Source organism: Osmerus mordax, chromosome 26 (genome assembly GCF_038355195.1).
Source record: "Osmerus mordax isolate fOsmMor3 chromosome 26, fOsmMor3.pri, whole genome shotgun sequence".
Taxonomy (NCBI): domain Eukaryota; kingdom Metazoa; phylum Chordata; class Actinopteri; order Osmeriformes; family Osmeridae; genus Osmerus; species Osmerus mordax.
This window is the reverse complement of record NC_090075.1, coordinates 3,225,117-3,243,353: the sequence shown is the minus strand read 5'-3', so window position 1 is coordinate 3,243,353 and position 18,237 is coordinate 3,225,117. Positions and strand designations below refer to the sequence as shown.

The following is an 18,237-nucleotide window of genomic DNA, read 5'->3' as shown; positions in this document are numbered from 1 at the left end:
CAACACAGTATCTACTGGACATTTTCTTCTCGCCGAAGAAAGCTGTTATCACATTCCTGAAAGAGGATCTCCACATCAGAGGTGTGATAGAGTGTTGATGACACGCTGCTCGTCCCCGTCGAGCCAGAGCATGCCTCGACGACGCGTTTGCTGACAAAACTGTTAACTAACAATTACCTTGAACGCAAACCCCATTACCTTACCTTCACTGTCTCTCTTTCTAGATTGTGCTCCGAGCTTCCCTGCCATATTCCCCCAAACTTTCCTTTGAGAACCAGTGGAGCAGACAGGCGAGGTAAACATAGACGTGGTTTATACAGAACAAAGCACGCTGACACACCGCCAACTGCTACCTTTAGGTGATGACGTGCTTGATAAATCACTATGAGAGATGCTACTTTCAATATAGCTATTAGGCTGCTTCAGGCTGGCAGCCCCGCCTTGACAGTTCAAACGCACCCCAACAGGGTAGAAATAACAAAGCAACGCTCGTCTGTGAATTTGACACTTTTGTTTGAGATACTGTACTGGTATACGCCCTCTTTTCCATCCCACCAATCATGTGGCATTGGGCCAACAACACATTTATGGCAATGTTTGGGGTGTAAAGTCTCCAGCGGATAGATAGTGAGAACTTGAGGAAGTAAAAAGTTCCTGAACACCTTCAAATGTCATCCACTTGTTTACCTTCCTCTGTTTGCATGTGTATGTGCGTGTGAGCATGTTCATGTGTGTTTGTGCGCACGTGCCTACGATGTGTGTGTGTGTGTGTGTGTGTTTGTGTTTGCCCAGCAACAGTCTATCAGCACAGTGATCAATAGGGTGATGGGGGGTGAGTTTAGCCGAGCAGTGTGTTAAATATAGATGGCCCTGGGAGTATTGATCAGGACGTGTGTGTAGGTGAGAGAGCGCCAACAGCCTGGTACACACACACACACACACACCCCTGCGGCTCGCCTACCCTAACACCTGGCAGAGAGGGGGGGGGTGGGGGGGGGGTAGAGGTGGAAAGGGGGGCAGTAGAGAAGAGGGGAGGAGGAAAGAATGGGAGAAGGTCTAAATTCAGACGGCATCAGATCCGCTCAGATCTCCCTGGCTCCCGGTCCACACGCAAGCAGAGGGATGAACGGTTCTGGGACGCTTGTGTTGTGACTCAATCAGGATTGCTGTGAGCTCTGAAACTGAAGTCAAGTCAATATCCGACCTGCACAAACCCGATAGATATGTGCGTGGTTAAACCGATGGTCTTACAGTTTTTCTCGATTGGTTACACACATTTCTGAATGCCTACCTCATACTCTCAGAACTCTACACACAAATCAAAAAAACACACACACAATGGGCAAAACCCCTCACTTCTCCTGCAAATTAAACTTAACATTCAAAACAATGTTATTTAATCTCAAACCATCATATGAATAGACATTTATAAGAACCATTTGAACACTGATGTGCTCAATGTAAAACACTATGATGAATGGAAAACACTTCTTCTTCATTCATCATAGTGAGTTAGGCCTTTTTTTGTTCAGTGTTACACTTACTACAGACAGCACATACATAAGTGTGTTGTAAAATATTTGAGAATATTGTTTTTATACTCAGAACACAGAAATACACGGTAACAAATATATTTTACGTATTTTTCCCCAGACAAAAAATGTACATAGTGTACATCCCAACCAACACAAAGTTGCACATACAGTGGTCTACATCCAAAACAACAGAATAATTTACTGTATAGTGTATACAGTTACATTATTATTATTTTTCTTTGTATTTGCCGTAATGTTATGGCGTTATTTTCTAGGACCATGTTCATGATTTCAGTTTCCTGTTCAGGAGACAGAAGACGTTCCCGACCACCTTGTGTTGGTAATCTTTCAGTTCTGCCAAACAAATAGTAAAATACTGTAAATACTGTGTAGGAATACAAAGTAGGAATACATTTTCCAAATACTTGAAACATACTTTATTTTTACAGTCCTACAGAACAGTCCACAGGCAATACTGTACTACTGTACTCATTGAGTACTGTATTGATATGCAGTAGGCCTACTGCAATTTTGTAGCGAGAATAGATTTCTTACCTATTCTCATTTCGGAAAGTCCGGATGATGGATGCTACAGTGTACCTGCTCAAATTTGGATGTACTCTTTGCCCAGCCTCCCTCATTGTTAGCCCATGGTTGACCACATGGTCAACCAAAGCGGCTCGGACCTCATCAGAGATTATGGTCCTTGGCCATCCTCGTCCTCCCCGTCCTCCTCCTCTTACTTTCACTCCTCTGCCTCTGTTTCCAATGTTGGCATCCATTGCTCCAAAACAGAAGAGGTCACCTGTTGCCCTTTTATGCTAAAGCTCTGATTGCTAATTGTAAAACTGTGTGACAGGTGTTTGTCCATGCGATGAGTCAGTGTAGGTATTTGAATGGCAGTGTGTTCCTTGTGAAAACTAAAGATTTTCTTCATGAAAATTGTGCCAAATGCAGAGAATTGTGTGTAGTGTTTTGAAAAAAGTGTGTTTTAGAACTGCAATTTGAGTGGAAAGCAGGAATTGTGCTTGTAGTTTAGCAGAATTGGTTCATGGGGTTGGTGCAAGAGTTACATGTTTGTGGTCATTGTGTCTCAAGTACCAGTATTTGTGTGTAAACAATTGAGAAAAACTGTAAGCAAGCGCCTCATCTCCCCTTCAGGATGTGAATCCTGCTTTTCACAGTACTGTACGCGTTTCCTAACTGGGACATTAGGAGACTAACAGATTATCTTCTCTGCTTAACTAACACAATAATTTACTACTATGTAGGATGGGGTTGTTCAGGCAAGATGTTTTCGTGTCAAGACGTTACAGAACAACAAACTCTATTTATAGAAGCACATTCGTGACCCAGTTCATCAGTTGGCTCTCTTATTTATAGAACCGAGAACCTGTCAGAACGGAACCCTCAGAAGTTTCCATCTTGCACAATGACAGCATCACCATCCCTCGCACATCTGCTTTGCCGCTCTGTACTCATCATCACGCTGCCGTCAGTTCCAGAAGACGGCGAATGCCACGAAACTGGAATCTCAAAATCAGGCCGATTGTTTTGTAAAAAATGGTTAAAAAATTGCCTTCAGGGTCCATTTTGTGTCTCGGTTCACACTGCTGTGAAAGCTGATGCGAAGGTGTCAATAGACAGACAAATGACAATCCACACGGCCTTCACAACAACCGTGTTGAAAGGTCACAGAGAGAAAAAGAGAGAGAAAGAGGGGGGGGGAGTTGAAGTTAGAAAGGGAGATAGAGGAAGAGGGAAAGGTACGAAGAGACAGAGGGATGGAGCGAAAGCGAGAGTTAAAAAAGGACAGAGAGAGAGAGAGAGAGAGGGAGAGACTAGGAAGGACAGAGTGAAATAAAGAGAGAGGGATAGAGAGATGGAAACGAGGACATGGGAATCCAATCAACGAGGGTAGGAGTGTGTTTCTATATCGAGAAAATAAATAATGGAGTAGGGGCCGGATCAATAGCCATGTTGTTGAACAACAAGATAATAATCCATATTCTCTCAAAAGGCCATCCTGAGTTATAGAACTCGGACTGATGCTGCCGATCTGAATCCCAGATCCACTCTCTAGCTCTCTATGTCACATGTCCTTGCCTCAGAACACCTTTCTTAAATTCTGGTCATGTGACTATGGTTAGTAATGTGTGTGTGTGTGGGGGGGGGGGGGTGCAGGGGCTACCACATGCAGTGTGACAATGGACTTTGTAAACAAATCATAATAAACATTCTGTTCTACACATCCTTCGTTAGACTTTGTCCTTGATGACAACTTCCAATGCAAGCTTCGCACACACACACACACACACACGAACACACACACACGAACACACACACACACACGAACACACACACACACACGAACACACACACACACACGAACACACACACACACAGCTGGAAGAGTGCCCCATGCTCTGCAGGGGAGTGGGCCTGAAGGGATAATTCAACGCAGTTAATGAGTGCCTCTCCAGGTATTAATTAATTACCGATGTCTTCTGTTTCGTGGTATACAGTATTTACTGTTAAGGCAGGATGATGACAGCTGTGCTCCGTAAGACAAATACGTAGAAAGGTATATAGATAGATAGGACAGACAGACAGACATACAGATACATACATAGATATATAGATAGATACATAGATAGATAGATAGATAGATAGATAGATAGATAGATAGATAGATAGATGTTTGACAATCATATAAAATAAATCCATATTCGATTTCCTGGAGAACAATTTGATGTCTGGAGATTGGAGAGTGACGAAGCAGAAGGTGAAAAAAAGAGAGCGTATGGTTGGTCTCTTCCTGATCAATCGTGTTGTCTGAAAATAACACAGAGGCCCATCACCCTGTCCATATCTGTGTCTGCTGACTGAACACATTCTCCGCGCTCGTGTGCGAGTGTGTCTCCGACCCTGAGTGATGACTACACTGAAGAGGAGTGTTGACAGGCAGGATAGAGTATGGGTTCACACGCAGACCCCTGCACACACACAAACACACACACACAAACACACACACACACGCACTCAAACACCAGTCCCCTAGCAGTTTTCTCTCTGCAAGCCAACTATAGTGAGATGGGGGGGGGTTACATAAAAAGGAGAACCCCCCCCAACCCACTGTTACCATGTGATTAATCACTAATCAACAGTATCTAGCATCTACCATTCACAGTACCAGGCGAGAGTGGGTCCTCTTCCACGCTCAGTTTCCACACTGAAGGGAAACGACTGTTCCTGCCTGTTCGAGTCGTGTGCTGTTGACATTCCTGCACCCCGGCCTGTGAACTGCTGACCACCTGCCACTGTCCCTGTCCCACAAGCCCCCTGCCAGCTGTGTTTGGAACAACAAGGCTGTCAGACACACGCAGACTCTGTATGAGGCGGCAGTCTGACATACGCTAGCTGGCTAACTCTGTATGAGGCGGTAGTCTGACATACGCTAGCTGGCTAACTCTGTATGAGGCGGCAGTCTGACATACGCTAGCTGGCTAACTCTGTATGAGGCGGTAGTCTGACATACGCTAGCTGGCTAACTCTGTATGTCAGAGTTATGACAATGGGCGGTAATTCTACACAGCCTGAGGGCTAGCTGTCACACTGGTGTGGAGGGGAACGCTTGTTAACTCATTTCTGTGTGTGAGTGTGTGAATGTGTGTGTGTATGTGTGAGCATGGAAAAAAAGGTCACCAGCCCTGAGTTACAGCCTACACTGAGTATGTGGAGGAGAGAGTGACGATGGTGTGAACCCTGCATGCAAGGCTCACTAAATCAAGTGCACCCCAACTATTTCAGACATGAGAGGTGCGTATTGGGCCCAAGATTGGTGTGGACTACTGCTGAGATAAGGCTTCCTGCAGGGAAACTTGAGTCTGAACAGCTGGTGCAGAGGACCAGGGTCAGGGGGCATTGGAGGGGCCCCAAGCCCACTGGGGAGGCAAGTTGAGGGGGACAGACAGAAGCGATCGGTGATGCAGGCAGCTCAGAGTCAAATTTCTGCTGGAGGGATGGATAGATAGAGAAGTGTGTTGGCTCCCAGAGCTGTCCAGGGCCTCTCATCGTTGACTTAGCACTGGGCCCCTACTCTGACCTTTACAGTGGAGCTGAGAGGCTGCATGGGCTAGCCACCAGTCCAGCCCTAGCCACAAGAGCCACGAAGACAGTCTGGTGGTGAGATACAGTAGGTAGAGGGGCAGTGAGGACAGTCTGGTGGTGAGATACAGTAGGAAGAGGGGCAGTGAAGGAAAGATCACTCTGAGTGAATATATGTATATATATATATACAGGGAGTCAGGTGGCTGAGCGGTTAGGGAAGCGGGCTAGTAATCTGAAGGTTGCCAGTTCGATTCCCCGGCTGTGCCAAATGACGTTGTGTCCTTGGGCAAGGCACTTCACCCTACTTGCCTCGGAGAGAATGTCCCTGTATTTACTGTAAGTCGCTCTGGATAAGAACGTCTGCTAAATGACTAAATGTTAAATATGTCTTTATCTGCTTGCCTTGCTCATGGGGAAACTTGATTCTGGGCAGCAAAGATGGTTGGAAAGAGGACCCTCAGGGAAATGTGAGTGTGTGTGTGTATCTGCTTCTGTAAACACTTCACAACCACTCTAGAAGAGAACGCCCACGGGGATCTGTTAGCTGCTTGCCCACAGAACGAAACATCTACAGAAAGTTACACCACTTCCACTGTCCTGATTTTGCGGTTCCCCAGACCTACCGTTAGACCAAGAGTACATCACAGGGTTCCAAGAGCAACACTGCGTCGTACCGTACAAGCTTTCGACGGTGCTACATACATACTTAAGACGGTAAGATCCCAGGCTTTTTCGTGTGAGGGTATGTCTGGAAATACAATCTGTCCGTCAAAACAGGGAGGTTGAAATCTTTGCGAGGTTTTTCAAATTGGATGTCGTTTGCGTTCTGAAAACTGGGCAAAAGGCAGTAGACATGTAGCTGAGGCAACAGTGAATGCACACATCCCCCACCTCCACACACACAGACACACAGTACCCCCCCCCCCCACCTCCACACACACACACACACAGTACCCCCCCCCCCCACCACCACCTCCACACACACACATGCACAAACAAGGTAGGAATCCCTTTCCTCTCATTATCTGCTATGCACAAACACCATTATCTGTGCTCACAGTTGAGCGTGGGACTGCCCGTACTGCTGACGTGAGATAAGCCACTGGCAGCACGAGCATTTCCCCATCCTAACTCAGGTTGGGTGGACGTCCACAGCACAGAAGGACCATCTGCCTGGTCGGGCACACAGGAGAACACAGGCAGCACGTCGTACCTGGAGCTTAATCTTCTTAATCACTTCTTTGTGCTTCAAGCGATAAAAACATTTTTCTACTTAAAAAATTATATATATGTAGTATTTTCTCTGTCACGGCTAACCGGGATACTAACATCTCAGCTGCCTGAGCACACACAGTGTATTTACAGAAATATGGCTAATAGGTTTCCAAGCCGAACAATGAATGGGGTGGGTTGAATACTGAGTGCACATAATGCATTCTGCCTTCCACTAATCTGTCACTGTGAGGTAGAAGCCTTATGCCACTATATGAGTGACAACAAAAACTTTTCACTCCAGGGTTTGAAGGAAGAGGTAAGATGTAATAAACGGTGTTTTGTAAGACTTAGAAACAGTTAGCATGCGTCTCAGAAACTTCCATTGCATTCCCCTCTTGACCCTGCGCAACCGTGAATTAATTCCCCCAAGGTATCAGCTATTGGCTGACAGAGCACTTCTGTTCCTGGATCTGGACAGCTAGAGTATCTGCAGACGGTGTTTTAAATTACCTGCAGGTCCTGCTATCTTGTCTCTCCTTGTTAGCAGTTATACCACAGGCTCTGAGAAAACACTGCCAGTGAAACAACCTATTGGTGAGCAATTTTGTGCCTTTAAGCCGCTAGTGCACAAATCACATCTCCCTGTGTCTTGATGTGCGTGTGCGTGTGTGTGTGTGTGTGTGTGCGTGCACCCTAAACAAAACAAAAGAGTCCAACAAAAAAATGATGTCACGAAGGAAGTCAATCAACGTTTTTTTTAAGGGGAAGCTATAGGTTGCACGTGGTGCCACAGTGCTGGTGCAAAGGGCACGGAGACAGATGGATTGTGGGTAGCGGTTGAGTGAGGGCAACAGTGGCAGCTGACTTAGGCTCATGAGTGTCATTTTGACAGTATCACCCTTTGGAGGACACAACCACGGGAAGAGTGTGCTCGGGTCGGCGTGTGCATACCCATATTCATGTGCGCGCGCGTTTGGACGTGCGTGTGCGCGCACGTGTGCGCAGAAGGCTAATGTGAAGGAGCAGAGAGCAGAGGAGAGCAGGACACTTCCCTGGGAATACCGGGGGAAGTCAAGCGATGGTGACAGGTTTTAGCCACCCATGTCACTTTGCTTCAACACACACACTTGACTTCCTGTCTCGCAGAGAGTTCTTCGCTCTTGAGGACTGGCTTCTGGGGGGGGGGGGGGGGGGGGGGGGGGGCAAAAAAGGCTGCAGTGCAGCAAAACACACACACACACACAAACACACACACACAAGCACGCACACACACACACAAACAAGCACAAGCACACACAAACAAGGACAAACACACACAAACAAGCACAAACACACAGCTTTTTCTATAATAACCTCGGCCCACACACTGCACCATCCCCGCCGCCACACGATTATCTGAAACATCTACAAACCACAGACAGCGAGACTTCCTCCACACACGGGCACTCTCCCACGTGCACGCCGTTCTGCGTTTTAAACGCCTGCATGGGCACTCTCCAACACGTTAAACCCAAAACAAAGTGTGTAAAAAAAAAAAAAAGCTCTGATTTGCTGCGGTTTACCTCACATATCTATCTTCTCTTCCATTCCCCCTGACCCTGTTATCTCCCTCCGTAAGCTCCACCCATGCCTCCGTCCGTCGCCTTCCCTCCCCGTCCGTTTCCCTGCAGGCCTCCATCTTCTCCACCTCCGACTCTGGCACGAGGCTCCTTTTAATAGCTCCTGGTATAAATTCAATCTCTGTTCATTTTCTCCTCGCTCCTCTTAAATGCTATTACTTTGTCCCTCCACTCCTCCCGCTGCCCAGAGTGTGGCAGATATTACCTCTCGTTGTGGAGAGCTCCCTCGGTGCAGTCGTATCTTAATGAGAGTCGGGGGGGGGGGGGGGGGGGGGCACCAGGTAGAGAAGCAACACGACTGGATTTTTTTGGCCATGACAAGTAAATTGCTTTCTGGTTTCTGAAGTAATTACCTTGATCTCCAGTAATCCTCTGGAGAAACTGAGCATTCCATACTGTGTTCCTCCATATCTGTCTGTTATTCTCTATAGGTGAATGTATGTGTGTGTGTGTGTGTGTGTGGGGGGGGGTTGTGTGGCTGCCTGCCTGATGGTGTGCATGTCTATCTTCCTATATGACTGCCTGCCTGCCTGCCTGCCTGCCTGCCTGCCTGCCTGCCTGCCTGCCTGCCTGCCTGCCTGCCTGCCTGCCTGCCTGCCTGCCTGCCTGCCTGCCTGCCTGCTTCTCTGTCAACCTGCCGGCCTGTTCACCTATGATGTGACTGTTCTGGGTGTGAATAGTCTCAGCTGAACGGAAAGCTCATGTTGGTGTCTAGGAGCTGCCTGGTGTGTGATGATGTCAGGGAAGGCTGTATATCTAGTGAATGGTCTGGCTGGCTGAAGAGGCCATCTCCTCTCATCTGAGTGGATCAGGAGGGTTGGGCTTGCCGCCAGAGACAGGCCTCTGATTTACACCTGCACAAACGCACACACACGCATATACACGCCCGTATACGCACAAACGCACTACCACTAAGAATTGAAAGACAGTTGAAACCTTCACGTCGTCATCAGCAATGACGGACGGTCTTACAGAAGTCGTCGACGCTTAAAATGCCCCGTTGGGAGCCAGTGAACCAGTGAGAGGGCATTTATAGAGCTTTTAGAAGGAGGGCCTGAACATTCACTGCTTCAGGAGCCTATCAATCAAACAGGATTGGGTGTTGAGAAAAAGAGAGGGCGGATGATAGAGAGAGACACAGAGAGTGGGAGAGAGAGTCAAATATTTCCCCGTATTTTATTTTATTTCGATCAGCCCTCCAATGTTTCTCCTGCGCCGTGTCTCTGCAGTGCGCCGGTCCGTTCACTAATGAGCAAGATAATGAACCTGGACAGCGACGGTCTTGGCCCGACATCAACACCTCGGTCATAATGACTATCGCAGCCAGAGCCGCTAACTAGCGGCGAGGCCGACACCGGCACTCGCACTGCACACTCCCGCTCAGTGTTCCTAGGTGGAGTGACAGAAAACAAAAACCTTTTTAAAAGAGTCCAACAAAATGTAAATGTGTCGTTTGCAAAAAAGGCTGGGAAGACACCCTCACGAAAGAAGTTCATGTTTTGAGGAAATAAGTGTTGATGAGGCAACACTGTCACTCTAACCCCCCACCCCCCCACACACACACACACACCTGTCTTTGTCGTGTGAGATTTGGAAAACTGAGAAATAGTCATACTGAAAATACTTCTGTTCGCCTCACAAAATAAATTCCATGATATTTTGGTGCTTATTTTTCCCTATACCTCTCATTCTACCTCTGTCTCTCTCTATCTTTCTCACTGGCTCTCTCACTCCCCTCTTTCTCTCCCCCCCCCCCCCCCAAATGCTCTCTCTTCTCTCACGCCCTCGCTCTCCTTTCTGTCCCTGTGTCTCTCACCCATCTCTATTTCTCTCTCTCTCTCCCCTCTCTCTCGGACTCCCTCCCTGGTAAGATGATGGCCCTCCTGGAACATCCATCATGGCTGCTTAGAGGAGCCATATGCCTACAGCAGGACCCCTAGTAGTCTGGCACAGTGCCTGCTCTTAAACAGCAGACAAATAATGCCCCATTATGTTACCTAATGCTGTTCCCCATCATATCCTCCAGAAAAGAAAAGACCAGAATAGAATAGGGCTGATTGCTACTGCTGAAGGACCTAGCAAAAAACCCAGTCCTTACATTTGCATACTATACAAACTGAAGAAAAAAAGAATGCTATTAAAAGCATGCAGAGCCCAATGAGAACATGACAGCTCAAATGAACATTAACTGTGTCTTGTTTTACATTAGTATTCCATAATGATCCTGCTTAGACTCTTTTCTAAAAGGGCCGTCAACAGGGCCCGCTGTGAATCAGACCGGTGACAGTTGGCTGGGCGCGCCACCCCTGCATATCAATACACTGAATGAAACAGAGCAAGGGAGAGAAAGCTCACGACAGCCAGGCACAAAGAGATCCTTTAAAAATGACCCTTTTTCTCTTTTGTTATCCGATCAAAACCGTTCCGCTCGGGAAACCAAAGCTATCAGATAGACCCGTGGAGGAAGATTGGGGAGTTAAATGCACCGGGGGGCTTGCTTTAGTTTGACTTTTGGTATTATGCATCGACAATTAAAGCTCTCCGATCTCTGTGATGGGCATCCAGGGTCAGACAGGTGGTCTGTCTGTGTTGCCATTCGTCCTGGTTCCGAGTCCAACAGCACTTATTAAAACCCAGGTCTTTTCTTAGCCCTGACCTCTCCTCCTCCTCGCTGACTTAATGTCAGATATAATTACAGGCTGGAAGCTGTGTCCTTGATGAGGTCAACTGTCAGGTGCATGAGTAATGATATGAACATAATGAACATGTTTTATACATGAGCTGACAGCTTCTTCTGCACGGTCAGTCAGCGTGTGTGTGTGTGTGTACTGCATATGTATGTATGTTTGCATGCATTTACTGTAATATACTGTGGGAGTGTGTCAGTGTGTGTGTGTGTGTGTGTGTGTGTGTGTGTGTGTGTGTGTGTGTGTGTGTGTTTGTGCCGAGGGGGTCACCACACCCACATCTGTCAATCTGTTGTCACGGTGACTGTGACACCTCTCCCTGAGGGGCCGGGCGATTATCCCAGCGTTCAGATATCAATGATGACAAGGTAAACGCATCCAGCCGACCTGTCCTCCAGCGCTACCGTCTCCCACTGACAGTCACATCCTCACGTTGTCTCAATGTGATGCCCCATCCATTAAGTGCGCGGACGGAAAGTTCTTTCCGTCCCGGAAGGAGCGCTTGATTTTGGTGTTTCTGTTTTGAGTTCTGTCATGTTGCTAATTAACATTACATTTACATTTAGTCATTTAGCAGATGCTCTTATCCAGAGCGACTTACAGTAAGTACAGGGACATTCCCCCCGAGGCAAGTAGGGTGAAGTGCCTTGCCCAAGGACACAAACGTCATTTGGTTGGCATAGACGGGAATCGAACTACAAACCTTCTGATTACTAGCCCGATTCCTTCACCGCTCAGCCACCTGACTCCCAATAATGCTAATGCTAATGACAGATTATTTTTTTTTCAGCGATGTAAACCGTTTGATCTTCATTATCTCTGTCTCCACCTATCCATGTATCTCCACCCAGCCATGGAGCACAGAGAGAGATAGGAAGAGAGAGATAGGGAGAGGGAAAGAGAGATGAGCTGTGTGTGTGTGTGTGGGAAGGGTGTGTGTGCGAGGCGGGGCTTTTTAGCATTCCTGCATTGTACGAATCAATACCTAATTACCTGAGAAATGCTCTGTTTTCACTCTAACCTCAAACTCAGCTGCTAGGACTCTGAGGCGCTGTGATTGGACGGGAGGTCAGGCGCTGTTATTGGACGGGAGGGGCAAGGTCGTTCTTACTTTCTGCCCTCGGTTGCCTGTCTGTCCATCTCGCCTCACTTCCTGTTTCCTTCTCGTTTGTCACTTCCCTTCCTTCCCTTTCCCACCCTGCCCTAGGGAGTCAGTAGCAGGGAGTCAGGTGGCTGAGCGGTGAGGGAAGCGGGCTAGTAATCCGAAGGTTGCCAGTTCGATTCCCGGTCATGCCAACTGACGTTGTGTCCTTGGGCAAGGCACTTCACCCTACTTGCCTCGGGGGAATGTCCCTGTACTTACTGTAAGTCGCTCTGGATAAGAGCGTCTGCTAAATGACTAATGTAAATGTAATGTAAATGCCCTATCCTTCTGGGCCGCGACAGACAATGCAGGCTCTGCCCCAGACCAGAGTAACAGATAGGATTCTTCCCCAGACCAGAGGAACAGATAGGATTCTTCCCCAGACCAGAGGAACATATAGGATTCTTCCCCAGACCAGAGGAACAGATAGGATTCTGCCCCAGACCAGAGTAACAGATAGGATTCTTCCCCAGACCAGAGGAACAGATAGGATTCTTCCCCAGACCAGAGTAACAAGTTAACTGTCAATGCTGACATGTTCAGAACAATCTCCACTCAACCATACCTTACACACATACACACACACACGAAGACACACATGCACACACACAAGCACACTAAACGCACCAAACACACATGGATCCAGCTAACGACGACATTTGACCTTTGCTGAACAGGACTAGCGTGGGAAGCAAAAGGAGAAGGTGCCCCTATCTGCAAGTGTGTGCGTGTGAAGTGCATGTGTGCATGCGACGGCGTGCATGCGTGTGTGGGGGTACCTCTGGGGAAGAGACCGAAATAGAAACAGCGTGAGGGAGGAAGCCGTGCTGTCCACCATCAGAAAGGCCAAAGGCAACAGTGAGGCGGGCCCAGCTGACCATACAGTCCAGCAAACAGCCTGCCAACCCTTACATCACCAGTCCTACTTCTGCCACATCCCCGGCAACTCTGCCTCCCCCTCCTACCTTCATACCCAGGCTGCGTTAGCGCCATCACCTGCCGGCGGGCCACTTCCTACCTGTCTACCAGGTCACTTGTCTGCTGTTAATCATCCTACTTTCATGATTGCCGACAGGCTTTGTCTCCTCGAGCTCATCAGAGGGAAGGGAGAGAGAGAGAGAGAGAGAGAGAGAGAGAGAGAGAGAGAGAGAGAGAGAGAGAGAGAGAGAGAGAGAGAGAGAGAGAGAGAGAGAGAGGGAGAGGGGGGTGGGGTAGAGAAGGAGAGAGCAGGGGCGAGTGAAGATTTGAGGTCACAGGCAGATCGTCACCGCGGGGAAAGACAGAGAGGAAAGTGAAAGAGAAACGTCGGGGGGGCGGGGAGTGGGGGGGGGGGGACAACAGCTGACAGGCGAAAAGAAAAGAGACGGCAAGGAGAAGATGAATTCAGACACACGGCTGATTGGACGAGCGTACTTGACTCTTTTGTTTTTTTTGTGGTCCTCCTCCGACATGTGAAGGCACCCTTTAAGACATCCAGTAAATTAGTGCTCAAATGGAATCAGGGATTCAAACAGGATAGGCAAAGCTGTGACTGAGACAATGCAAGCTGCCTGCCTGTAGGTGCTAGCTTTATCTAAACAACAGGGCTCTAATCACGACTATAAAGTTGCTTGGCATAAACAAGAGCCACTTTAATGACTTAATCAGCCAGTTCATTAGGCAGTCATCTGCCTGAAACAGAAGCTGCTTTCAATTAGTTAACAGTTGCAAGGAGGGCAGGTCAATCTGAAGGATCCCTGTAGTCAACGTTACAGTCACACACGTACACACTCACAAACACACACACACAAACAAAAACATTGTTATTGGCAACTGGGAAGGTGGGGCTTAAAAAAAAGAAAAAGTGAATATATGGCAATTGTATTTTGTCCCCCTTTATATAACCTGGACCTACTCCCAGGACCAGAACATCATCAGAATCTATACCGTATTACCTTCCTGTACCGAATCCTATAGGTTTTACAAGCTTTCATCGTCATATTTGCGATGTAGCAATGCAGTCAGATGTCAACATATGGTGAGCATGTTAAGAACACGATTCTACAGACGCCATGTGAAACGGTTCATCATCTAGGACTGGACAGATCCAATCCTTTATAAAATGGAACAAAAAGTAATGAAACAGATGTTTTACATAGATATTCGGCACGTGCAGCTCTACGTGTAGAGGGGTCACCACCACCAGACAAGAGCATCTGCCCGGTCCGTCACCCCGGTATTACACCCGCTGCCGCACCCGTAACCCTCAAGAGGACTGGTGCCAACTGCCCAGTTCTACAGTTCCAACGTTCAGTTAAAAGCTTTAGATAATTAAAAACATAATGTGTTCGTTCGCACATTGTTTAACTTCAAAGCCTACACTCGTTATACACAGCTGAGTGGAACCCCCAATCAAAAGAAGTCAAATATTTACCTTCCACTGCGTAAACCGTGGTTAGCACGCACAGAATCAGAAGGAATTCCGCTGGCATGGCAAAGCCGCGCTGCTTCTTCTCTTTCATTTGCATTTACCAAGAGGTTATAATCCTCCAACTGCCTCAGAATCGTATTCCAGTCGTGCGTATTTTGAGTCACATCTCAATCCGTCCTGTGCGCAATATGGAAAGCTTCGGCTGGAGACTGGAGGTAGCCTATGTCGGGAGTAAGAGAAGAGAAAGCATACGGGATGCGAGAAGGACAGTGCACCCCCCCTCCTCCAAGCCGCTTCTCACACCCCTTTAACACCTCGTGTCCAATCACAAATAGTAGATAGCAGACCTCAAATCCATCGCAACAGTCCCATACCTACAGTCCCTCTGGTAGGGAACTCGCCACCTACATGGGAGCAGCGACGACTAGTGGCTTGTGGTTGGCATTGCATGGACGTGGATTCTGCGGGTATTTGCATTAAATGTAGGTTTTTATAAGAGAGAGAGGTATTGTGATCGAATTTGTCTAATGCTTATGGTTTATGTTGTCAAATAAATCCATGAAGTTCACTAACTTTAATATTCGACTGTCACGATGTTATATGGCAAATCAACAACCGCTTACGACATACTGATTCGCTATCAGACCTAATATGAGAGTGAATTATATCTTCGGATACGTGACAGAATCTATAATATTTAGGGCCTGCCTGTCAGATTTACAATTTTGATTCAACATGGTCGTAAATCTTTGTTAACTCTGCTCGGGTGAGAGTCAAATACATATTTGTACACCAACACAATTTATCATAATCGTGTGGTGTATCTGATATGAAAACAGAATTAATGTCGGCTACAGTATTAACATGTTTTATTGGGTGACAGACAGTCTTTGATAGCCAGGACTAGCCACCTCTCATCTAGAAGTGAAAGAAATGTTTTGTGAGAAACTGTGAAGCAGTCTAGACAGTCTGACATAATGGCTGATTATGTGTAATCATTGGATTCTCTACTCTGTCCCCCCTTTCTGACTCACCTAATTTCCACACGCACACGCACACACACACACACACACACACACACGCTCACACACAGACACATTCACACGAAGCATGACACAGCTGCTCCAGCAGATGGCAGACTCACATCTCCTTCTCTCCTCGAGGGACGTGCTAGAACACAAAGTACAGCGTTGCACCATTCACACACACACACGCACGTACACACACACACAAACACATGCACACTCAATTACAAAGATACACAAATACACGTTCACACTTTAAATGACATTTCCTCATATATGGATTGATGTTTATTACATCATCACCACATTCTGTGTTGTGTGTAAGGTGAAACAACTAGAATGCACCTTCGTCACCATCCACTGTATTAAAAGTAGCCACAGTCAAAAACCTATCCTTGTTAAATCAGTAGATAATTTCTCCACCAATCATTGCTTCAACTCAAAGCCTTCCTGTTGTGAGAGGAGCCTGTCAAAGTGCTTCTCGCTCTGTTTGAAAAAGTCTCGTATCTGTTCAAGGTCCTGAGCGGCCATGATGCGTGTGACCAGGGCGTCCGCTAGGGCCGGGGACTCGCACGGACGATGCCGCACGCTATGGGTCACGTTCCTAAACGGCTCCAACACCAGCAGCCCCAACCCGGACCCGACTGATCCCAACTCTTCTCTGGGTCCAAGTGCTGGTCCAATTGTTCCTCTTGGTTCCAGTACAGGTCCCGATGCTCCGCTGGATTCGGACTGTCCGCTGTTTCCGCTGGGTCCTAGTGTCAGACTTGTGCTTTTGCTGGCTGCTCGTTTTGGGGCAATCTCCTGGGCGTTCCTGCGCAGGTAGGCGGTGTAGCCCTGAACCAGGTGAGAGAAGCCCGTCCTATAGGAGAGGCGAAGCGACTCGGCTGAGCCGCGAGGCACCGACCCCAGACGGATCTGGTGGAACCTGAGGTGCAGGTGGAACGCCGCCCCGGCCAGCCACTGCGTCATGGCAACCGAGCCCATCCGCTTCTTATTGGTCATCCTCTCGTAGTGGTCAATCAGCTCGTACTTGAGCCCCTGGTCATAGAGCTCTGTCACTTCCGACATCTTCTCCGAGTTGTTGGCGAGGCCGGGCACCTGCTGGAGGTAGCTGCCGATGATGAAGCCGATCCTGGAGGAGTTACGGATTCCCGAGACCCTCTGGACGTGGTCGATGGTTGCGGCGCTGCCTCCACTTCCCTGGTGTTTGACCCGGTGGGCCAGGACGTCCAGGAGCACCGACAGGGCCAGAGCCACCACCCCAACCCCTCCGTAGGGTACCTTGGTGCTGCCCCCGAAGGCAGACGTCAGGCCCTGGTTGAAGGTGTCCAGCTGGCTGGCAGACAGGCTCTGCTGGAGGGAGGAGTACTGGTGGTTCAGGGCAGAGGAGGAGTCCAGGGAGAGGAAGGAGGTCAGGGTGTCATCCAGGGAGATGTCAGGGATAATGCCTCCCTCCCTGGCGACAGAGAACAGCTCCTGGATGGTGGAGGAGGACGGGAGGCAGAAGTTGTTTCCTATGATGATCATTTTGTCTTGCTTTGTCTGTCTCTCCCTGTTCTTTCTCCTCACCTTTTGGTTTTTCTGTCTGTCTGCCTGCGTTCCCTTTTTGGTATGCAAAAAAAGAGAACTTTATTTACTCTCTCTCTCTCTCTTTCTCTCTTTCTCTCTCTTTCTCTTTCTTTCTTTCTTTCTTTCTTTCTTTCTCTCTCTCTCTCTCTCACACACAAAATCTTACTGTTGACACTTTCCAATGATTTCTGTGCAATCTGAACTTTATTCTAGCGACCAAAAGCCAAGCAAAGATAGGCACAGGAAGTATGTTTACTGTGTGTGTGTGTGTGTTGAGGGGGGGGGGGGGTCTCCTGCACTGAGTAAAATCTATATCCATAAACAATTTTGGTGCTGCAATTCAGATACCAAAACGGCTTGGTTCACCACAGGAAATAATTGTGAGGATTTCGTTTTTGTTTGCAACTGTGGACCAACCAGGATGATAGTGCGATACTTAACTTCTCATAGTAATTAATTTTACATGAATGACTTACAGAAACACAGGAGGCGGGTTCAAGTGGAGATGACGTTGAGATGGATCATTTACAGGTGTCAAATTACAGCATGAACATGAGACTGAGGCGCGTGCGCACGCCCATACACGCACACAGGTTTCCACTTCAGTGGACATGTAAAACAGTAGTACTTAGCCTACTTACTTACTACTAAGTATAATCCTTTTCCAAATAATTACGGATTACTCACTATTACGCTGCTAAAGCCATGGCCTTCAATTCAATGTAACAGTACCAAAAAAGTCCTCCTCTCTCATCTCCTCTACTTTCACTTCACGAGTGGGATTGTTTTTTTATTTTATATATATATATATATTTTTTTTTTTTAAGTACTTGAGAAGGAATTGTACTCTATTGTATTTTGCTCTAAGCTTGTCTCTTCTCCTCTCCCCTCTCCTATCCTCTCCTTTCACTTCACGTGTG

At 47.6% G+C, this 18,237-nt stretch overlaps 1 protein-coding gene across 1 annotated transcript in view; it reads right to left on the bottom strand.

Annotated features, from left to right (window-relative positions):
* The window catches only part of LOC136935782 (ephrin type-B receptor 1-like), a 40,978-nt gene extending 26,161 nt beyond the window's left edge, over window positions 1-14,817 (bottom strand). Inside the window, 1 exon segment of the mRNA XM_067229446.1 lies at window positions 14,724-14,817. Within this exon segment, the coding sequence (XP_067085547.1) occupies window positions 14,724-14,817 (94 nt within the window).
* Between the last annotated feature and the right edge of the window lie 3,420 nt (window positions 14,818-18,237).